At 46.7% G+C, this 22,436-nt stretch overlaps 1 protein-coding gene across 1 annotated transcript in view; it reads right to left on the minus strand.

The window, feature by feature from the left end:
• The window catches only part of LOC147115636 (uncharacterized), a 144,510-nt gene that overhangs the window by 113,573 nt on the left and 8,501 nt on the right, over positions 1–22,436 (minus strand). Inside the window, exons 7-12 of the mRNA XM_085989851.1 lie at positions 8,419–8,538; positions 7,618–7,829; positions 5,894–5,963; positions 4,051–4,218; positions 1,797–1,913; positions 652–915 (exon numbers count right to left, since the gene is read on the minus strand). Coding sequence (XP_085845977.1) covers positions 652–915; positions 1,797–1,913; positions 4,051–4,218; positions 5,894–5,963; positions 7,618–7,829; positions 8,419–8,538 — 951 coding nt within the window. The remainder of the gene's footprint in view (positions 1–651; positions 916–1,796; positions 1,914–4,050; positions 4,219–5,893; positions 5,964–7,617; positions 7,830–8,418; positions 8,539–22,436) is intronic.

The following is a 22,436-nucleotide window of genomic DNA, read 5'->3' on the forward strand; positions in this document are numbered from 1 at the left end:
CATGGAAATTACTTGAATGGCGTGAAGTTGCTGTAGTTGCTATATATGAACTAAACTTGCCACAGAAAGTTAAGTCTTGTCATTTCAAGTCTAAATACTCTTTTAATGACATGATAAGTGTTAATTACTGCCAATCAACCTCTCTGGAACTGAAAATTAACTATTACAAATGTGGAGTCTCATTCCTTCAGGTATTAATTATTGTTGGAGATGTAAAAAATGTCAAATTTAAGAAAGTTTTTCAATTTTCCTTTCCGTCTCTTTCTTCTCTCTCTTTCTTTCCCACTCTTTATTTCTCTACCTGATTTGACATTGAATTCACCCACTCTAGTTTACACTTCCTTCTCAATCCTTGTGCTGTTTATTTCATAATCCTTCAATCTGATTGGTTAAGTTGCTTACCCTGTTCACTCAGGTCCCAGATGCCCTGTTTCCCTCACTGTGCTGTTACCAGCTCGCACTTTCAGCAACTTGCCACACATAAAATTTTAAAAACCTAAGTGTGCAAGGGCAAGTCTAACTAACGGCAGACACTGTTAGATGCCCTGCTACAGCAAAATCTGGGCCAAGAATTCCTCATCAGCAATCCTCTATCTAACATTGTGAATGTGTCAACAATAACATCATCATTTAACAGATGTGCATACATACTCATTGTGCTGTTCTGTGCTGCGAATGATGTCACACTTTGTAATGTTGCTGCTCCAAAAGATAAATCATCTGTACTTAAAACATCAAAAATACAGTCGTCGTTTCCTTGGCAAGTTTCATTAGCTGTTTTGATTTTCTCTTCATCAGTGGTTTTCAAAAGATCATCATAAAATTTAGGTACAAAACTGTTGTTGTTATAGGTGTACCAAGTCTCTCCTGGGGTTGTGTTGTATGTGAATACACTGTCGTTCACAGTCGTTTTCCCTGAAAACACACACACACACAAACAGATAAATGTAATAAGAATCATGTTGGGCCTAAATTTGAGGTTGGAGGCTTCCTGCGGGCGGATGCCTCCAACTGGCAAAATATCTACGAACTTACCTTCCGCCTCGGGATCCACAGAGACTCGCGCTTCTGGGCATTTCTGGGTATGCACGGGCAGAGGCCCACATATCCCAGGGGCGCAGGTGGTTTGCAAGCGCTCCTGGGATCACGTAGGCCAGCCCAACGAATGACAAGGGAATCCCCATTCATACTTATGGGGGGTCCATATGTACGGAACCCCCATAAGTATGAATAGGAATACCCCCCCAAAAAAAGCTATACACTTCAAATAAATTTAAACAAATCACATATTTAAAATGTCATTCAATTAAATATTTAAAACAAAAATTTAATTTTTTGAAAAATAAATTACAGGTTTTAAAGGGGCTCAAAATAAACTTAACTTATTTCACAAGTTTTTAAATGTTTAAATTATCGATAAAATTTTACCTTTCTGTTTTTTAAAACTCTTACACTGGTAAAAATAGGCCTTACGCCTGCTTTTACCAGGCTTAAGAATTTCACGGGCATTTGCTGGGCAGAAGTTCCACCCGTGGAGACCCATCTCCTGGGGATGTGTTGGATCTGTCAAGAAAATTCTTGACAGATTGCAAGTTCCGGGTTTTCGCGCATTTGCAGCGCATGCCTAAACCCGGAACTTGCGCGGCCTCTACGGGCACATGCGCACCCACAAGGGCCGCAAATTATGGCCCATTGTCATTGTCACATAATTAGTTAGATGCGGGGCCAGTTATCTGGATTATCCATTACTTATAACCTAGCAATAATATTTTGAACTACGGGAAAGCTGTGCTTACATGTCAGGCCAAAATCAAAGAATATCTGAACTTCTTTGGGCAAATTTGTTCCATCAAAGTCAAGGTATGTTCCATTGGCAGCTTTAAAGTCATCTGTTTTATCATCATTCCAGACACCTAGACACAGAAATGGGAAATAATCTTGTAGTACATGGAAAGCTAGGACTAATTTCTACATTTTATTCTGCTTCTGAACTGTTAGAATTATTACTTTATACTATTATTCAAAATGAGAACAGATAAATATACAGGAAAGGTAAAGCAATACTCGAGCCAACCTTGAGATGCATTTAAACTGATGCATCTCAGCTCTAACTCATCCAGAGATTTGGCTCAGAGACTAAAAGAAAGACTTTGCACAGCACCTTTCACGACCTCAGGCCGTTCCAAAGAGCTTTACAGCCAATGAAGTACTTTTGAAGTGCCGTCACTGTTGTAATCTAGGAAATGCAGCAGCCTATTTGCATACAGCACGCTCCCACAACTAGCAATGTGATGATGACCAGGTAGGAAACTCGCCTCCACACGAGTCTCCCAAGTGTTGGGTCTGTCTGCGCAGAACTGACCTGACACCAAGCGGCGGGGGAAGACAATTTAGATCATTAAATGGCTTGTTAACAGTCAATTTAATGCTATTTTGAGCCTACCTTGTCATTTTATGTGCTCCCCCACGGGTTACCTGCTGCTCACCCTGGCGTGAGTTGAGTCTGCTTTGATTTATCTGATAACCTGACCATTGCAGAAGTGGTATAAAGGATGCCATATTGCAGCTGTTCAGTTTCAGAGCTCAGAAACTGTTGGTTACTGCACTTGTAAGACATATAGGGGGAAAAATTCTGGGCCCCGGGTCACGCTGCGCAAGGCTCCTCCCCTTTAAGAAGAGGAGGAAGGCCTGCAGTACCGCGGCGCGACGTACCACAGCGCGCGTGCTGCAGCATGTAGTGCCACGATATTCCCTCACAGCGCCCCAAGAGGGAGACGGGGTGCTTCCAGTAGCGCCCCACTTCCCTCTTGGGGCGCTACCATTCAATTTTGGCCACGGGGGCACTAATTTTTTAATATGGAGGGAGTCATGCGTGAGCCTGGGTGCAGCCGTGCACCTTTGTGCAGTCATTGTCAGTGTTTGCAGCACCTCAATGCTGCAGAACACTGACAGCACAACTGTCAAAATCAACATGGCCGTGGTCCCTTTAAGGAAACCGGTTGATGACGCGTCATCAAATTACGTCATCAGACCCGCTTCCTGTTAATTGGCCAGGAGCCCCGCAGGGCGGGCTCAACAAGCCCAATCTACAGAAAATCATTTTCAGAGAGCAGCTGCAGATGGGAGTGGGACCGGAACCCACCAACCAGCTCTCCCGCTGCCATCCCACCTCCGCAGGGAAAATCCAGCCCTCTGTGTCTACATATCATTGTAAGTATTTGTATGATATATGGTTGTTCATGTGCCATATCAAATGGCACAAGATATGTGGATTTGTTACTAATTATTAAAAAATTTCTGCCTTAGTCTGCATTGGTTGTCCAATCAAGCAAATTAACAGAGTTGCTGGACTGTCGTTTCTTCAATCTAAACTTGTCTGCACAATAAATTCACTTTGCCCTTAAGGCGCCATAGTACAGGCCTGACTAGGGCAATATTGCAGATGAGATTAGCTGTTGAGCTAGCTGTTGTTGCAGCTGGTGAAAATTCATTGGGGATAATTTTAACTTTTATTGGCAGGTGAAGAATGAGCGATAGCAAATCGACTGCCCGATTTACACCCCGCCCAGTTTTGAAAATTGGCCAGGGTGTAAAACGGGCGTCCGATTCGCTATTGCCTGCTTTTCACCCAGAGATAAAAATTAAAATTACCCATCATAGGGGCAATTTTAGCTTTCAGCGATGATGTAAGACGGGTGATGTCGGATCGACCGGGATCTATAAAGGGCAGCCGATCCAATATCACCTCTGTTACACCATCGCAAAATTTAAAATCACCTTCAGTGTGTGTTGCTTATGCAGTGGTAGTGCTGGAATAGTCACTGTTACTGTTCTCTGCTCACTCACTAACCAGGTATCATATTCTCTATTTGGAAGCAGTGCTGGGAAAATGTTCCTGCACCTCTCTGATCACTGGCAGGTGATCTATATTGTAACAAGACTAGAAAGAAATCTTTGAATTGAGAAATGTAACAATCAGACTATTTTGTAGGCTGCTCATTATTTAAGTTGTAATAAGGACACATTTTTGAAAGTGGTGTCATTACTCACCCAAGAGACCTTCTGTTGTATTTTTTAAAGAATTATCTAATGAAGTAGTGAAAGTCAAAGCCCCCTTTTTTCCTGAAACAGTAATGGATGTTCCACCAACAAAAGTAGCCACTGTTTCGTTGTTGCTTGTCTTTTGTAAGGTCACTTGATTTATAAAGGTCGAATTTTCTGTAAAGAAGAATGATCACAACAATTACATTTAATTAATATTTTATCTAGTGTTGTACTGGCCTGCTCAGGTAATGAAATATTTACTGTTTTGTGAATAAATTTAATAGCAGGGCCTTCATAAGGGATACATTTTGTTTGTATCAAATCCCACTTAATATCAAAGCATTTAAAAAAAGACAATGAAAAATATCAATAAATACTGTAATCAATATATCAAGGTGCTGCAGATCATTTTTCTATGAGTAGAATCAGATCTCTGCTCTGTAAACCATAATAATTCATTAATCACATTTTTGTGTGAATAAGATTTTTATACTTATAAATTGAGTCGAACATCAATTTAATTAATAACAAAAAAATCTTAGGCATGTATTCATAAACATTTAATGATTGGTTGCACAGTTCTATTAATCCCTTTATGGGAACTTTGTAAATTGACATAATACTATTATTCATTACACCAATACAGAAAATCTACATATCCACAAGCACAGTGAATAGATAAATGGACAGTGAAATAACATGCAGGGATTATCAGCAACCGAGACACCTTTTAGCTTTTTTGAACTTTGCAGCGTCAACTGACAAAATTGGGCGACGCTTTTAATTACTGGCTTCCCATTTCTTAACTAAAAAACAGCCGATCAGCAGTTGAAAGTCTGGTGGGGGTTGACGTAAGAAAACTACTGGGCACTTGGTCTGAGTATTAAACAAGGTTTTAATCAACTGTTTTTCAACATGGAGATCTAGTTGTGTCCTTCACTAGTTCCTGTTAAAGAATGTCCTGAGCAAGCTGGGCCCATGCCCGAGTATTTATACTCTCCCTGGACAGCGCCACCAGCAGGCCGCCCAGTATTATTACATAAGTCATTTCCACATGAATGACAAGATTCATGTCAGGGGTCTTATGCACCCATTTGCCCACCTGAATCAACTTTCAGACAGGTCTTTAAATGGGAGCCCAGCACTCTGGCCCAAACCAGACAGGGGGCTGTTTAGATATGCATACCAGGGTCCTATCCCTGTTGTACGACCCTGATTACATCCTTCAAAGAGAAATGGATGGAGCATGCACAGCACATTCCAGTCCCACTTCTTTATGTGCTGAGAGGCCTGACTGGGTGATCCTTAATGGGACTGCTGGAGGCCTCTCCAAAAAGGTGCATTTTGTGGGGTAATCATCAAAAAGATTTTTGTGAGGGCAGGATGAGCAAGAGTGTTCCTCTGGGCCCCATAAAAATCTTCTGGCCTGCTGCATGTCATTCTTGCCCCTACCCCCTCACCACCACCCCCCCCCGCCCTCCACCAGCATCTGCATTTCCCTACCCGACCCCACCAGCCCTCCACCAGCAGGCCATACAGTGGCCAATTTTCCGACTTGAGAAACCAGCAATCTGTTTGGTGCCTGCAGCTGGCTGAAAAAATTTAAATGAAGCCCGAACCTGAAAGTGGTCTGGGCCTCTCAACTGGGGCGTTGGTCAGGCACTGGGGGCATGTCGCCAACAACGCGCCCGTTCGGTGCCGAAACTGAGTGTCTACCCCATTAGTTCTACTAAATATCTGTTTTGATTTTTCTGATCAGCACCATAGCTTTCTTAAAAGTTTATGCACTTGGCTTGTGGCTGCCACAGATAGGAATGAATGAAGGCAAAGTTCAACTATTCACTCTAACCTGTAACGTTTACAATATTTCCATCGACCATGAGACTTATTTCATCATCATTAATGAGATTCCACTGAACCTGTAAAAAGAAAATAATTTCACTGCCTGTACTTAACCAATGATAGATACCAAATATTTGCAAATACAGTCATGTGTATTCTGTTGCTTTAAAAAAAAAATCTTGTGGGTAAAACTTGTGCACATGCAAGTGCTGAAGAATAAAAAAAAAAATCCCCTTTGGTCTTCTGGAGTAAATTTTCTGAGTATCCGCTAAGGCCTTGATTTTAAGTCTGGCAGAAACTAGGCAGGGTTGCAGGGTGGGGAGCAGTTAAAATGGAGCAGGGAACTTACCCACTCCTTCTCCGCATCGATCTGACTGAATACAATTTTATCGTGCAGATGGAAATGATCCTGCCCCAAGCTGGCATGGGTCTCTTTAAATATTCAGGTCGGGTTCCGATGACTTCATGGTGGTTCAATTTACCATTTTAATCTGATGCCTAAGTGGGGAGCAGTGATGGCTTCTCCCGCCAGGCCAAACCTGCCGGGAGCTGGATTGAGGGCCAGGAAAGTAAATTGCAATGTGCCTGTGATTTTGCGATATGCGCTGGTGGCAGGTAAGGTTACTAGCTGCCAACATGTACTCAGAAATGTTAGACTCTAGTGTCAGCATCAAAGGCCCCTCTGGTCAGGGATATCAGTGTTAGATTTAAAATAAAGTTAAATGACAATGGGGAAGATGCATTCTGGTCACTGTGTGTCAGTCAACTTCTGAACAGAGCAGGAAGATTTCCTGTGCTTGCTATTGTCAGTGAACTTGTAAATTAATTCTGAACTAAAATACCTACAATTTGTTAGAAACAGCAAAAAGAGGAACTCTTCCTGCTATTTTTACTGTGTTTCTAACAAGTAGGAACCAGAAAACAATTTCCTCAACTGCGGCTTACTGGTATCCACTGAGCTGGGATGGACCAGATGGACTGCAATGGTCTTTACTGGTCCTGTATATTCCACTGTTTCTGCACATTCCTGTGTAAGTTGTGAATTAAGGACAACAGAAGTAAAGTAGCCACATAAAATATTGGAAATGCACATTACTGTATTAAACAGCATAAGATAGAACATTGCTTCTAGATTTAGGAATCACTCAGTTTTCTTTTGTTTTCAGGATGTGGGTGATGCAGGCAAGGTCACATTTGCATTCAAGGATTAGATTTAGGGTCAGTAAAGACAGACCTTTTACTTCCTCAGGACATCTCAAAATGCTTCACAACCAATGAATTACTTTTGAAGTGTAGTCACTATTGTTACGCAGACAAAACTAGCAGCCAATTTTCTCACAAGGTCCCACAAACAGCAATGAACTAAATGACCAGTTAACCTGTTTTTTATGGTGTTGGTTGAGAGATGCATGTTGGCCAGGACATCAGATGGACTCCCCTGTCCTTCAAATAGCGGCTTGGGACATTTTATGTTCATCTGAACAGCAGACGCCTGGTAGTTTAACGTCTCAGCCAAAAGATGGCAGCTCCAACAGTATTGCACTGAAGTGCCAACTTAGATTAAGTGCTAAAATCCTGGAGTGGGGCTTGAACCAATGATCTTCTAACCCTGAAGCGTGAGAGCTACTATCGGGCCAAGCTGGCATGTAAACAGGTTAGTGTCTCATTAGAGTAATGTAGATTATTTAGTGCACAGTTTATTGTGAATCTCTTATTATAAACACTAATCACCTTCGTTCCACTTGATCCTTGTGCTGCCAATGCTACAAAGCTTGTTGCCTGTGATGTTCTATTTTCTCCAGCTCTGAGGGTTCGTCCCTGTAAGCTGAACGTCAGTGTATCATTTTCATCTTTCACATTTAATAGGATGAATTCTCCCAGACCATTGAAGGTGTATTTTACATCATCCAGGGTCACCACGTGAGGATCTCCAAAGAAGAAACCTGGTAAATTTTTTAAAAAAAATGTACCTGGTAAAGTTTTTATTAAAGTGAAAACGGAAACCATTGGGAGAAAGTTTAACGCTCCTTGTTGAGCGTGAATGGAGTCGGCGAGCTGTTAAAATGGAGGGGCTCTATTTCTCGCTCGTTTGCCGCTGATTTTTACGCCGCCGGTTGAAGAACCCAGATAGGAGCCTCCTGCATAAATAAATGCTAATCAAAGTCTTATGAAGTCAATAGAATCTTGATTGCATTTTAACTGGAGTCTAAGTGGGGAAGCCGCCATAGCTTTCCCACTCGGCTGAACCAGGTTGGCAACTGGTGGTTGAGATTGAATACTTTGCTTATAATCTACTTAAACACACAATTGAAGAAAATGAAGTTGCGATATGCATATACTCTTATTTGGAATCAAGTAGGACATGTTCTGAACTCTTTGAAAATCTCTTTTATTGTGAAAAGAGGTCATTCTTTGTGATGGTATTTTAATTTGAAAAATTTACTATGAGAATAGAACCAATAAGGTCAGGTAGATAGAAAACAAAGACGGATAATTTCTGTTGAAAGGAAAAATGTACCCAAAATGAAATACCTATCCGTGGAGGAATGTAGCCGAAGCAGAAGTCCAGGGGTCTCCTTGTTTGGTAAAGAAAGCAGTAAAAATCATTACCAGAGTCTCTGCAGCAGTCATGGTATGGGTCAACTTCCATTTCTAAACAATGACAGAGAAAAATTATCTGATGAAAAGAACAGATCAGGATTAACAAGAAACATGTTTCACACGAACATTAGATATGGGGAATAATCCTGACATTTCCGGGCCGGTTCCATTTCTAGTTTTGGTCCTGGTAAGAAAGGAGAATTTTTCCTAAAAATGTTGCCTTATCCTAAAATTAAAGCACAAATATAAAAATAACACCATTTATGTTTTATCACATTAATGTCCACAGATAACTGGAAATGTTCTATGTATTCCCTCAAATAAAAACAACGATTGCTGGAAATTTACAGCAGATCAGTTGGTATTTGGCCTCATAATCCCATTGATGATCAATGATCCCCTAAGCAAACCCCGCAGCCCTTATTATCAGGAGTTTACCCTTACTGGCCAATATCTAGTCAGACTGTAGAATGATCCAGGAGCTGTAACAATGGGGGTAATTTTAATTACCAAAAACGGGTGGGTTTGGGTCATGTGGGAAGTTAAAATGAAAAAAATTTCAAACCCCAACCCAACCGAAGCTGCCCACATCCGTTTTAAACATAGGCGTGACGGGGGCGGACGACCAACCTCATTTAAATATTTTAATGAGGCTGCATGCTTAAGATTTTATCTCTGTTCCAGCTTTAACACTGGCCGGCCGAGCTTTTAAGGCCTCGGGAAACAAGGTAGCTAAAAGGAGGCGAGGACTGCTGGATAGAACAGTAAGTGCCTTTCCAGCACTGCTTGTGGGCCAGGAGGAGCAGGAGTGCTTCCCCCGGCCTACCAAGCTACCTTGTTAACCTCCCTGGTGATCGAATCCCCCCCGCCGGTGATCAGATCCACCCCCCAAACTTTCCGACTCCTGACCTACCTCTCCGACGTCTCGGACCTCCTACCCATGATCTCTATGGGCCTCCTCACCAAGTCCACCCCAACCCATGATCTCTCCGGGCCCCCCCCACCAACCCACGATCTCTCCCTCTCTCTCTTCTTTACTCTCTCCGGCTGCAGCCTGGTGTTGCAGGCCTAACCGCCTGACAGCCAGCCAGCCTGGCTCTCAATCCGGCTGGCTGTGATCGGGAAACGGTGTCCAAAAATGGTAATCATGTCCTTCCTCGCCTCCCTGTAAATATTGGGGCCAATAAAACTCCCTTTATTATATGAACTGGAAACCATAATCTCACACGTGCAGCTATGTACACTTCTCTAATCTTCTAAAAAGTAGACTTTGTGAGATGAGCCCAAATGCTTATCAGCATACTGGTTAATTTTATAATTGTTAAGAGATTGTACAGAGCAACATTGAAGGTAAAGTGTAGGTGGTTGGGCTTTCTCTTGTTGGTGATGGCCATTGCCTGGCACTTATATGGCACATATGTTACCTGCTACTTGTCAGCCCAAGTCTGGGTGTTATCTAAGGTTTCTGTCGGCTAGCAGGGACAAGTTGTGAATGGAGCTGAACATTGTGGAATCATCAGCGAACAGGTCATTGATGAAGCAGTTGAAGATGATTGGGCTGAGGATGCAGCTTTGAGCAATTCCTTCAGTGATCTCCTATGGCTGCTGTGATTGGCGTCTGAAAACCATACTCATCTTGCTGCGTGTCAAATATGACTCCATCCGTTGGATGGTTTCTCCCTTGACCCCTAGTTGCTAGAGTTCCTTGGTGCCATACTTGGTTGAATGCTACTTTGATGTCAAGGGCAGCTACTATCACCTTTTCTCCAGTATTCAGCTCTTGTATGTATATCTGGATCAAATGGCATTTATGTGGCTAGACCAATTGAGTTGATGGTGGGGGTTTTGGGCAATGGTAATGCTACTGAATGTCAAAGGGAGGCGATTAAGTTCTCTCTTGTTGGAGATGGTCATTGCCTGGCATTTTTGTGGCACGAATGTTATTTGCCACTTATCAGACCAAGCCTGGATGATGTCCAGGTCTTGCTGCATGCGGGCATGGACTGCTTCATTATCTGAGGAATTATGAATGGAGCTGACTGACTTTACAATCATCAACGAACAGCCCCACTTCTGACCTTATGATGGAGGGAAGGTCATTGATGAAGGTTGCTAATGGGTTGAGATGCCTTTTAAAGTCTTGCAGAATTTCTGAGTTCTTGTTGTGACAGTTCGTTTGAATTGTCCCAATCCCTTTAAATTTCACTTGCATTCATTTTTTTGATCCATTGCTTGTGTGCTCCCTACACCTGCTCAAATCTGCACCTGGATTTGTGAATAATTCTGATGGGATTAGCACTGGTAATTAGCCATTTAGAACTGACTCAATACTAGTACAGGTAGACTATCCTTTATCCGAACTTCCGAAAACCTCTAAAAACCGAAAGTTTTTTCGTTCAGCATAAGTCGTGTGCACGACATGACCAGAGTGGCGCACGACTTACGCTGAGCAGGGCAGAGGGTCACAGAGTTCCCTCCTGGATAGGAGATTGCAGCAGGCCGAGCCGGGCAGTGTGAAGGAGGTACCGGGAGAGTGAACCCAACAATACAGCGGCCCGTCCAATAGCTGCAGCGGCCCGTCCGATATTCTTTTCTCCCCCCGACCCGACCTGAACCGAACCGCGGCCCGTCCAATATTCTTTTCTCCCCCCTCACCCGACCCGACCCGACCCCCTCCCGACCCGAACCGCGGCCCGTCCGATATTCTTTTCTCCCCCCGACCCCCGACCACCACCCCCCGCAACCCCCCGCCGACCTGAACCGCGGCCCGTTCGATATTCTTTTCTCCCCCCCCACCCGACCCCCGACTTGATTTGCGGGCCAGCTTAGTAGGAGTCAGCCGATATCCGGCTTTCCAGAGAAGCAGGAAGGGGAATGAGACATGGAACAGTCGCAAGAGATAGCCTGAACTTTCAAAGTTTATATTAAATACAAATTTCCCAGTCTTATAATAATACCTTCTGAAATCCGAAAAATTCCGAAAACCGAAACTCAGCTGGTCCCAAGGCTTTCGGATAAGGGATAGTGTACCTGTAGGTGAAAATCTTCCCCTAATTCTTTTAGACTTGGGACTTCCTTCTTGGGAAGACTGTGGCCGAGAAGTTCCTTACCTTAGCGCCACCCGTTAGCGCAGACTCGTGACAAAAAATGGCAGCCGCCACCCTAGCCGCCATTTTGGTGAGGGCCTTAGCATTGCTGATAGCAGCGCTGGCCCTGGAGCTGTAAATGAAGAGAGGGTGACGTCAGTTGGCGTGCAATGCCGACTGAATGTCACCTGTGCGAACTTTGACCTTAGCACTGAGTTCAGCGCTGGGTCCTAAGCTCGCTCTGAAAAGCGAGTGATGAGCAGACTGACAGAATTGCTGTCGGCACCTCTTAAAGGGACACACACATCTTTCAGGTAAGTTTGCATTTAAGCATTTGGACTGGACTTTTTTTTATTTTATTGAAGTAGTGACTTGGTACAATACATGTTAAAAGTTTTTTAAGTGTGCAGGGAGTGCTGCTGGATGCTTGCAAGGCTTCGGATGGTAAAGGAAGGCCTCTGAGAAGACAGAAAATGCTGGAAATACTCAGCAGGTCAGGTAGCATCCGTGGAGAGAGAAACAGAGTTCACGTCTCAGGTCGAGATGCTGCCTGACCTGCTGAGTATTTCCAGCATTTTATGCTTTTATTTCAGATTTACAGCATCTGCTCGGAGAGGGACGAGGAAGACACAGATGGCACTGGCAGCTTTTGTGGCAGTCACGAATTTCTAGGCATAAGCTTTGTGGATGTGATTTGTAAGTGTTTGCACATTCTTTATTTTAAAATGTTTTTAAAGCAAAATCATGTGCATGCACCATCTTGATTTGAATGTATTACTTTCTACGACATATGGATAATTAATGTAATAAAAAGCAAAAAACGGTGGATGCTGAAAATCTGAAATAAAACAGAAAATGCTGGAAATACTCAGCAGGTCAGGCAGCATCTGTGGAGAGAGAAACAGAGCTAACGTTTCAGGTCAATGGCTTTTCACCAGGAATGGAAAAAGTTAGAGAAGTTACAGGTTTTTAAGCAAGTGCAGGGGCAGGGAAAGGGCGGAGGGGAGGAAAGAACAAAAGGGAAGGTCTGGGATACGGTGGAAGGCAGGAGAGATTAAATGACAAAAGGTATGATTGTACCAGGCAAAAGGAGATGGTAATGGGACAAGTAAAGAAACAAAAGATGGGTCTAGAAGCGGTGTAAATGGGAATGGCAGAATCATCAACAGCTGCCGTCTGAAAAAATAGGGGCAGAGGTTATTATCTGAAATTGTTGAACTCGATGTTGAGTCCAGAAGGCTGTAAGGTGCCTAATCGAAAGATGAGGTACCGTTCCTTGAGCTTACATTGAGCTTCATTGGAACAGTTCAGAAGGCTGAGGACGTAGAGGTCAGAGTGGGAGTGGAGCAAAGAATTAATGTGACAGGCAACCGGAAGCGCGAGGTCACACTTGCGTACTGAATGGAAGTGTTCTGCAATGTGGCCACTCAGTCTGTGTTTGGTCTGCACTGAGGAAAAAGGAAGGCATATCGGAAGCATTAGCCTTCCTGGCCATCCTTGAACAGAGGCCCAAATAGTCACCATCCACCACCACCCTCCTCTGCCTGGCTGAACTTGTTCTCACATTGAACAACTTCTCCTTTGACGCCACTCACTTCCTCCAAATTAAAGGTGTTGCTATGGGAACCCGCATGGGTCCTAGCTATGGCTGCCTTTTCGTGGGATATGTGGAACATTCTTTGTTCCAGTCCTACTCAGGTCCTCTCCCTCACGTCTTTTTCTGGTACATTGATGACTGTATTGGTGCTGTTTCCTGCTCTCGCCCTGAACTGGAAAATTTCATTCACTTTGCTTCCAATTTCCACCCTTCCCTCACCTTCACATGATCCATCTCCGACTCTTCCCTTCCCTTCCTCGACTTCTCTGTCTCCATTTCTGCGGACAGGCTATCGACGAACATAAGCCCACTGACCCCCGCAGCTACCTTGACTCCACTTCCTCCCACCCCACTTCCTGTAAGGACTCTATTCCATTCTCCCAATTTCTCTGTCTCCGTTGCACCTGTTCTGATGATGCCACCTTCCGTATTAATACTTCCGATGTGTCTTCCTTTTTCCTCAAGGGAAGATTCCCCTCCACCATGGTTGACAGGGCCCTTGACCGAGTGTGGTAAACCACGTTCACTATCGTTAGCACTGTTCACCACTGTTCGTTATAACTGTATCACTGACCACTATTGTATCACGGTACGAGGTCGCCTCTTGCCACACTGCTATACCTGGGATGACCACTGCCGACTCCGCCTTGGCTCCACCCACCAGGCCAGGTATAAAGGTGAGCGACTGGCTGGTATTCCTCCTGCTTGGATCGGATCACCCACGAGAGTGGGCTGTTATTTAGTCAATAAAAACCTTTAGTCACCTTCGTAACTCTTCGCCTTTTATTGGAGGAATTGATAGGTATATCAATTTTATTGACTAAATTTAATGATGTCCGACAACGAGTCACAACCGGCGGAGGAGCCACCAGCGCAGCTCCCAGGAGCACAGCCACACCAGCCAGCTTGGCTGCGAGCCCTCAGACCGCCGTACCTGGACCTGAACCCACGAGCAGCAAACTCAGCCGCAGACTTTAAACACTGGCTGGTCTGCTTCGAATCATACCTGAGAGAATCCAGCGTCCCTCAGGCATCCAAACTAAGTGTCCTGCAGGCACAACTGAGCCCGAGAGTATACACTCTCATCGAGGACATGACTACCTACGAGACCGCCATCAACCTGCTGAAACAGAAGTACCGGACCCCGGTAAACTACATGTACGCTAGGCACCTCCTAAGATCACGGCCGCAACAGCCAGGAGAATCAGTAGCCGAATTCTCACAGGCGCTATATGCACTCGCCAGGAACTGTGACTTTAAATCGGTGTCGGCAGCCGAAAATACTGAAGATAATATCCGCGACGCATTCCTGAAAGGCCTACGGTCCGAGTACTCACGGCAAAGACTGCTGGAAGCTAAAGACCTCAGCATGGAAAAAGCTGAAGCCCTCGCTATCTCCCTGGAAGTGGCCCACCAAGATCAGGAAGCATTCACCAGGTACTGCTCGCGACCCTGGGACTCGGGCCCGACCCCTACCACAGCACCCTTCCCAGCGCCGCCCCCGGGACCTACCTCTGCGTCGGCGTCCCGGACCCGACCGGCCCCGCCACCCCCGGCACCGGCCCCGACATCGGGCATCCGCGATCGGGCCGCCGGCTGTTTTTTTTGTGGCCAGGAGAAGCACCCGAGGTCGCGCTGCCCAGCCAAGAACTCCATATGTAGAACCTGCCTGAAGAAAGGCCACTTCTCCAAGGCCTGCAGGAGCGGATCCTCAGAGGCCAGCAGTGCCGCATGCGAACTATGGGGGCGGCCATCTTCGTTTAGGGCAACTGAGGCCAGCATCCCCACACATGAGTCATGGGGGCGGCCATCTTTGTTTAGGGCAACTGAGGCCAGCATCCCCACACATGAGTCATGGGGGCGGCCATCTTTGATTAAGGCAACCGACCCCAATAGTGCCTCATGGGGCCCTACCTCGTGGGAGACGCCATTTTACTCACCACGCCCGACCGCCTCGCCCGCAGATGACAACGACTCGCTCAGCTACACACTAGCTTCCGTCACCCTGGACCAAGCCCGCCCGCACCATCTGTCCAAGTCAATGATGGACATCAAAGTGAACGGCCACGCCACGACCTGCCTGTTCGACAGCGGAAGCACGGAGAGCTTCATCCACCCAGACACGGTGAGCCACTACTCCCTCTCTGTCCTACCAACGCGCAGCCGAATCTCGATGGCATCGAGGTCCCACGCCACGGACATCAGCGGCTACTGTGTCGTGACCCTGTCGGTTAAGGGCACGGAGTATAAAAACTTTAAACTCCTCGTCCTCCCCCATCTCTGCGCTGCCGTCCTACTAGGGCTGGACTTCCAATCCCACCTCCAAAGCGTAACCCTAGCATACGGTGGACCCCTCCCCCCACTCACAGTCAACAACCAGCAAACGTTAAACCGCCCACCGCGTAACACCTGCAGCCTCTCCACCCTCAAGGTCCCGCCACCCTCTCTGTTTGCTAACCTTACCCCTGACTGCAAACCCGTCGCTACCAAAAGCAGGCGGTATAGCGCCGGGGACAGAGCCTTCATTAGCTCTGAGGTGCGGCGCCTCCTGAAAGAGGGCATTATCGAGGGGAGCAGCAGCCCCTGGCGTGCCCAGGTCGTAGTCGTAAAGACCGGCGATAAAAACCGCCTGGTCATCGACTACAGCCAGACCATAAACAGATATACCCAGCTGGACGCATACCCCCTCCCCCGCATATCTGACATGGTCAATCAGATTGCACAGTATAAAGTATTCTCGACCATCGACCTGAAGTCGGCCTACCACCAACTCCCTATCCACCCTGAGGACCGCCAGTATACCGCCTTCGAGGCGAATGGGCGCCTATACCACTTCCTTAGGGTCCCCTTCGGTGTCACTAATGGGGTCTCGGTCTTCCAAAGGGAGATGGACCAGATGGTTGACCAGAACGAACTGCAGGCTACATTCCCCTACCTAGATAACGTCACTATCTGCGGCCGCGACCAGCAGGAACATGACGCGAATCTGGAGAAATTCCTCCGTACGGCCCAACGGCTGAACCTCACCTACAATAAGGAGAAATGCGTGTTTAACACCACGCGCCTTGCCATCCTCGGCTGCGTAGTGGAGAACGGAATCATCGGCCCCGACCCAGAAAGAATGCGCCCCCTCATGGAGCTACCCCTCCCCCACTGCCCTAAAGCACTTAGGAGAACCCTGGGGCTTTTCGCCTACTATGCCCAATGGGTACCCAATTACGCGGACAAAGCCAGACCCCTCCTGAAAGCCACTTCCTTCCCCCTCACGGAGGAGGCGTGCGCGGCCTTCTCCCTCATTAAGGGAGACATAGCCAAGGCCACGATGCACGCAGTGGACGAGTCCATCCCCTTTCAGGTGGAGAGCGACGCCTCCGACTTCGCCTTAGCCGCCACCCTAAACCAGGAGGGGAGGCCAGTGGCCTTCTTCTCAAGGACCCTACAGGGCCCCGAGATCCGACATTCGTCGGTCGAGAAAGAGGCCCAGGCGATCGTGGAGGCAGTACGGCGCTGGAGGCACTACCTGGCAGGCAAACGATTTACCCTCCTCACCGACCAGCGTTCGGTGGCTTTCATGTTTAATAACAAGCTGAAGGGCAAAATCAAGAATGACAAGATTTTGAGATGGAGAATCGAGCTCTCCACCTACGATTATGAGATCTTGTACCGGCCAGGCAAGCTGAACGAATCCCCTGATGCCCTTTCACGAATGACATGCGCCAGCGCGCATATCGATAGGCTTCAGACCCTCCACGACCAGCTCTGCCACCCCGGAGTCACCAGACTCTACCATTTCATTAAGGCCCGCAACCTGACCTACTCCATCGAGGAGGTCAGGACCATGACCAGGAACTGCCAGACCTGTGCGGAGTGCAAACCGCACTTCTATAGGCCGGACCGAGCAAGCCTGATCAAGGCCACCCGCCCCTTCGAGCGCCTGAGCATCGACTTTAAGGGGCCCCTCCCGTCCTCTGACCGTAATGTGTACTTCCTCAACATCGTTGATGAGTACTCCCGTTTCCCCTTTGCCTTCCCCTGCCCCGACATGACCAGTAGCACGGTCATTAAGTGCCTGAATGCCCTCTTCGCCTTGTTCGGGTTCCCGAACTATATACACAGCGACCGGGGCTCCTCCTTCATGAGCGAGGAACTCCGGCAATTCCTCCTAGAGAGAGGTATTGCAGCAAGCAGGACCACCAGCTACAACCCCAGAGGTAACGGTCAGGTGGAAAGAGAGAACGCGACGGTATGGAAGGCCGTCCTCTTAGCCTTAAAGTCTAAGGGCCTCCCAACCTCCCGCTGGCAAGAAGTCCTCCCGACAGCGCTGCACTCCATCCGGTCATTACTTTGCACGGCCACTAACACCACCCCCCATGAACGAATGTTCGTTTTCCCCAGGAAGTCGACTACGGGAACCACTCTACCAACCTGGCTGACCGCCCCGGGGCCGGTCTGGCTGCGGAAACACGTGAGGACCCATAAAACGGACCCCCTGGTCGAGAGGGTGAACCTCCTGCACGCCAACCCCCAGTACGCCTACGTGGCGTACCCAGACGGGCGGGAGGACACTGTCTCCCTACGAGACCTCGCACCCTCAGCCGATCCGGAAACACCGCCACCACCCCCCCCAACCTCAGTCCAGGTAGACGGCATGCCGGAACCCCACGAGCCCTCGCCGACCACGCAAACACCAGCATCAACACCGGATAAGGCACCAGCACCGGATAAGGCAACACCACCGCTGCGGCGATCGGAGAGGCTTACGAAGCCTCCGGACAGACTGACCTACCAGAATTGGTAGTACACTTCACCCCGCCGGACTTAATTCTAAACAAGGGGTGAATGTGGTAAACCACGTTCACTATCGTTAGCACTGTTCACCACTGTTCGTTATAACTGTATCACTGACCACTATTGTATCACGGTACGAGGTCGCCTCTTGCCACACTGCTATACCTGGGATGACCACTGCCGACTCCGCCTTGGCTCCACCCACCAGGCCAGGTATAAAGGTGAGCGACTGGCTGGTATTCCTCCTGCTTGGATCGGATCACCCACGAGAGTGGGCTGTTATTTAGTCAATAAAAACCTTTAGTCACCTTCGTAACTCTTCGCCTTTTATTGGAGGAATTGATAGGTATATCACCGAGTCCATTCCATTTTCCGTAGTTCTGCTCTCACCCCTTCCCCTCCCTCCCAGAACCACAATAGGGTTCCCCTTGTCCTCACCTTTCACCCCACCAGCTTCCACATTCAATGGATCATCCTCCGCCATTTCCACCAACTCCAGCGTGATCTCACCATCAAACTCATCTTCCTCTCCCCTTTCAGCATTCTGGAAGGACCGTTCCCTCTGCAATACCCTGGTCCACTCCTCAATCACCCCCAACACCTCCTCCCCTTCCCACAGCACCTTCCCGTGCAAGCGCAGGAGATGCAACACTTTCCCTTTTACCTCCTCCCTTCCCACCGTCCAGGGCCCCAAACACTCCTTCCAGGTAAAGCAGTCATTTACTTGTACTTCTTTCAATTTATTATACTGTATTCACTGCTCACGATGCAGTCTCCTCTACATAAAGACTATTCTAATATAGACTGGGATAGTAATAGTGTAAAGGGCAGAGAGAGGAAAAATTTCTGAAGTGTGTTCAGGAAAACTTTCTTGATCAGTACATTTCCGGCCCAACGAGGAAGGAGGCATTGCTGGATCTGGTTCTGGGGAATGAGGTGGGTCAAGTAGAGTAAGTGTCAGTCAGGGAACACTTAGGGAACAGTGATCGCAGTATCATAAGCTTTAGACTAGCTATGGAAAAGGACAGGGAGCAATCTAGAATAAAAATACTTAATTGGAGGAAAGCCAATTTCAGTGGGTTGAGAATGGATCTGGCCCGGGTAAATTTGAATCAAAGATTGGCAGGCAAAACTGTAATCGAACAATGGACTGCCTTTAAAGAGGAGGTGGTTCAGGTACAGTTGAGGTACATTCCCATGAGGGGGAAAGGTAGGGCAAGCAAAGCCAGAGCTCCCTGGATGATGAAAGAGATAGAGAGTAAGATGAAGCAGAAAAAGGGGGCGTAAGTCAGAGGTCAGGTTGAGAATACAAGTGAGAACCAGGATGAATATAGAAAGTTCAGAGGGGAAGTGAAAAAGGAAATAAGAGGGGCAAAGAGAGAGTGTGAGAATAGATTGGCAGCTAACATAAAAGGCAATTGAAAAGTCTTCTATAGGCATATAAATAGTAAACGGGTAGTAAGAGGAGGGGTAGGGCCAATTAGGGACCAAAATGGAGACCTACGTAAGGAAGCAGAGGGCATGGCTGAGGTACTAAATGAGTACTTTGCATCTGTGCTTTACCAAGGAAGAAGATGCTGCCAAAGTCATAGTGAAAGAGGAGGTAGTTGAGATACTGGATGGGATAAAAATTGATAAGGAGGTACTAGAAAGGTTGGCTGTACTTAAAGTAGATAAGTCACCAGGACCGGATGGGATGCATTCTAGGATGCTAAGGGAAGTAAAGCTGGAAATTGCAGAGGTACTCGCCATAATCTTCCAATCCTCCTTGGATACGGGGCTGGTGCCTGAGGACTGGAGAATTGCAAATGTTACACCCTTGTTCAAAAAAGGGTGTAAGGATAAACCCAGCAACTACAAGCCAGTCAGTTTAACCTTGGCAGTGGGGAAGCTTTAAGAAACAATAATCCAGGACAAAATTAACAGTCACTTGGACAAATATGGATTCATTAAGGAAAGCCAGCATGGATTTGTTGAAGGCAAATCGTGTTTAACTAACTTGATTGAGTTTTTTGATGAGGTAACCGAGAGGGTTGATGAGGGCAATGCAACTGATGTGGTGTACATGGACTTCCAAAAGGCGTTTGATAAAGTGCCACATAATAGGCTTGCCAGCAAAGGTGAATCCCACGGAATAAAAGGGACAGTGGCAGCATGGATACAAAATTGGTTAAGAGACAGGAAACAGCGAGTAGTGGTGAATGGTTGTTTTTCGGACTGCAGGAGGGTATACAGTGGTGTTTCCCAAGGGTTGCTACTAGGATCACTGCTTTTCTTGATATATATTGATGACTTGGGCGTGGGTGTATCGAGCACAATTTCAAAATTTGCAGATGACACAAAACTTGGAAGTATAGTGAACAGTGACGAGGATAGTGATAGACTTCAAGAAGACATAGACAGGCTGGTGGAATGGGCGGACACGTGGCAAATGAAACTTAACACAGAAAAGTGCGAAGTCATGCATTTTGGTAGGAAGAATGAGGAGAGGCAATATAAACTAAAGGGTACAATTCTAAAGGGGGTGCATGAACAGAGAGACCTGGGGGTATATGTGCACAAATCGTTGAAGGTGGCAGGGCAGGTTGAGAAAGTGATTAAAAAAACATACATGATCCTGGGCTTCATAAATAGAGTCATAGGGCAGGATTTTCATTGGGCTGTGGAGGCAGGATTGGAGGCGTGTGGGGGGTTAAAATCTCGAAATTGGGGGGCACGAACCCATCCTGCCCCAACCCGCCTCCATGCCAGTTTCAAAGGAGGCGGATACCCGACCTGTGCTGGGACCCGCCTCCCCGAGGCGGGAAGGGGATTAGTGCCAATTAACTGCCTGTTAACAGGTAGTTAACAGGCAGTTTTTAGCCTAATCCCTATTTTTATTGCTGAAGTGTGGGATTCCCGACAGCGCCAAACCATGCCAAGTTACGAGGCGGACTGTCAGGCTGAAGGGCTTGAAGGGTTCGAGATGTCCGGTGTTCAGGTGAGTGATGGGTGCATGAGTGCAGAGGTAAGTGTGTTTGATGTGTGTAATGTGTTTAAAGAAGTTTTACTTACATTTACTTACCTTTACAGCCTTCCTTCCTTCAGGTCTCGGGAGTCCCTCATCTCACCGGCACAGAAAGCAGAATGGCAAAAGTTGCAGCATTCAGTTTTCTGTTCTGGAGAGATCTCTAAATCAGCCTGAGAGGAAGGAATTAACTTGGAGTACAGATTGTCAGTGTTTGACAGCTTCAAACAGCTGTAAAACGCTGATATTTCATCTGTCAAAAGCTTTTGACAGATGAAATGTCAATCTGTGACATCACCTGTTGCCGGGTGGCCCTTAATTGGCCTGCTGAGCCTGCTGGGCAGGCTCAACAAGATCAATCAAGTGAAAATCGTGTGAGTTGGCCACAACTTGATGGAGATGGGACTACAACCCTGAAAGTTGTAGTCCCGCCTCCTGCACACCTCCTCAATGAAAATCCAGCCCATAGAGTACAAAAGCAAGGAAGTTATGATGAACCTTTATAAAACACTGGTTCGGCCTCAACTGGAGTATTGTGTCCAATTCTGGACAACGCATTTTAGGAAGGATGTGAAGGCCTTAGAAAGGGTGCAGAAAAGATGTACAAGAATGGTTCCAGGGATGAGGGACTTCAGTTACGTGGATAGATTGGAGAAGCTGGGGTTGTTCTCCTTAGAGCAGAGAAGGTTGAGAGGAGATTTGATAGAGGTGTTCAAAATCATGAGGGGTCTAGACAGAGAGAAGAGTCATCGACCTGAAACGTTCTCTCTGCTGCTTGACCTGCTGAGTGTTTCCAGCATTTTCTGTTATTTTTGATTTCCAGCATCTGCAGTATTTTGCTATTGTATAATTCTATGACATTGGGGAGACCAAACACAGATTGTGTGACCACTTTGCGGAACACCTCCGTTCAGTCCGTAAGGGTGACTCCGAGCTTCCGGTCGCCTGTCACTTTAATTCTCTGCTCAACTCCCATTCTGAGCTCTCCGTCCTTGGCCTGCTGAACTGTTCCAATGAAGCTCAACGTAAGCTCAAGGAACAGCACCTTGTCTTTCAATGAGGCACCTTACAACCTTCCAGACTCAACATCGTGTTCAACAATTTCAGATCATAACCTCTGCCCCCATTTTTTCAGACCGCAGCTTTTGATGATTCTGCCATTCCCATTTACACATCCTCTAGATCCATCTTTTGTTTCTTTACTTGTCCCATTACCATCTCCTTTTGCCTGGTAGAATCATACCTTTTGTCATTTAATCACTCCCACCTTCCACCCCATCACAGTCCTTCCCTTTTGTTCTTTCCTCCCCTCCCCCCTTTCCCTGCCCCTGCACTTGCTTAAAACCTGTTACATCTCTAACTTTTTCCAGTTCTGGTAAAAGGTCATCGACCTGAAGCGTTAACTCTGTTTCTCTCTCCACAGATGCTGCCTGACCGGCTGAGTATTTCCAGGATAATTAACCCTTTGTTC

This window comes from Somniosus microcephalus, chromosome 6 (assembly GCF_052327205.1).
Source record: "Somniosus microcephalus isolate GS21.2 chromosome 6, FLI_Smic_1.0, whole genome shotgun sequence".
In the NCBI taxonomy this organism is placed as follows: Eukaryota; Metazoa; Chordata; class Chondrichthyes; order Squaliformes; family Somniosidae; genus Somniosus; species Somniosus microcephalus.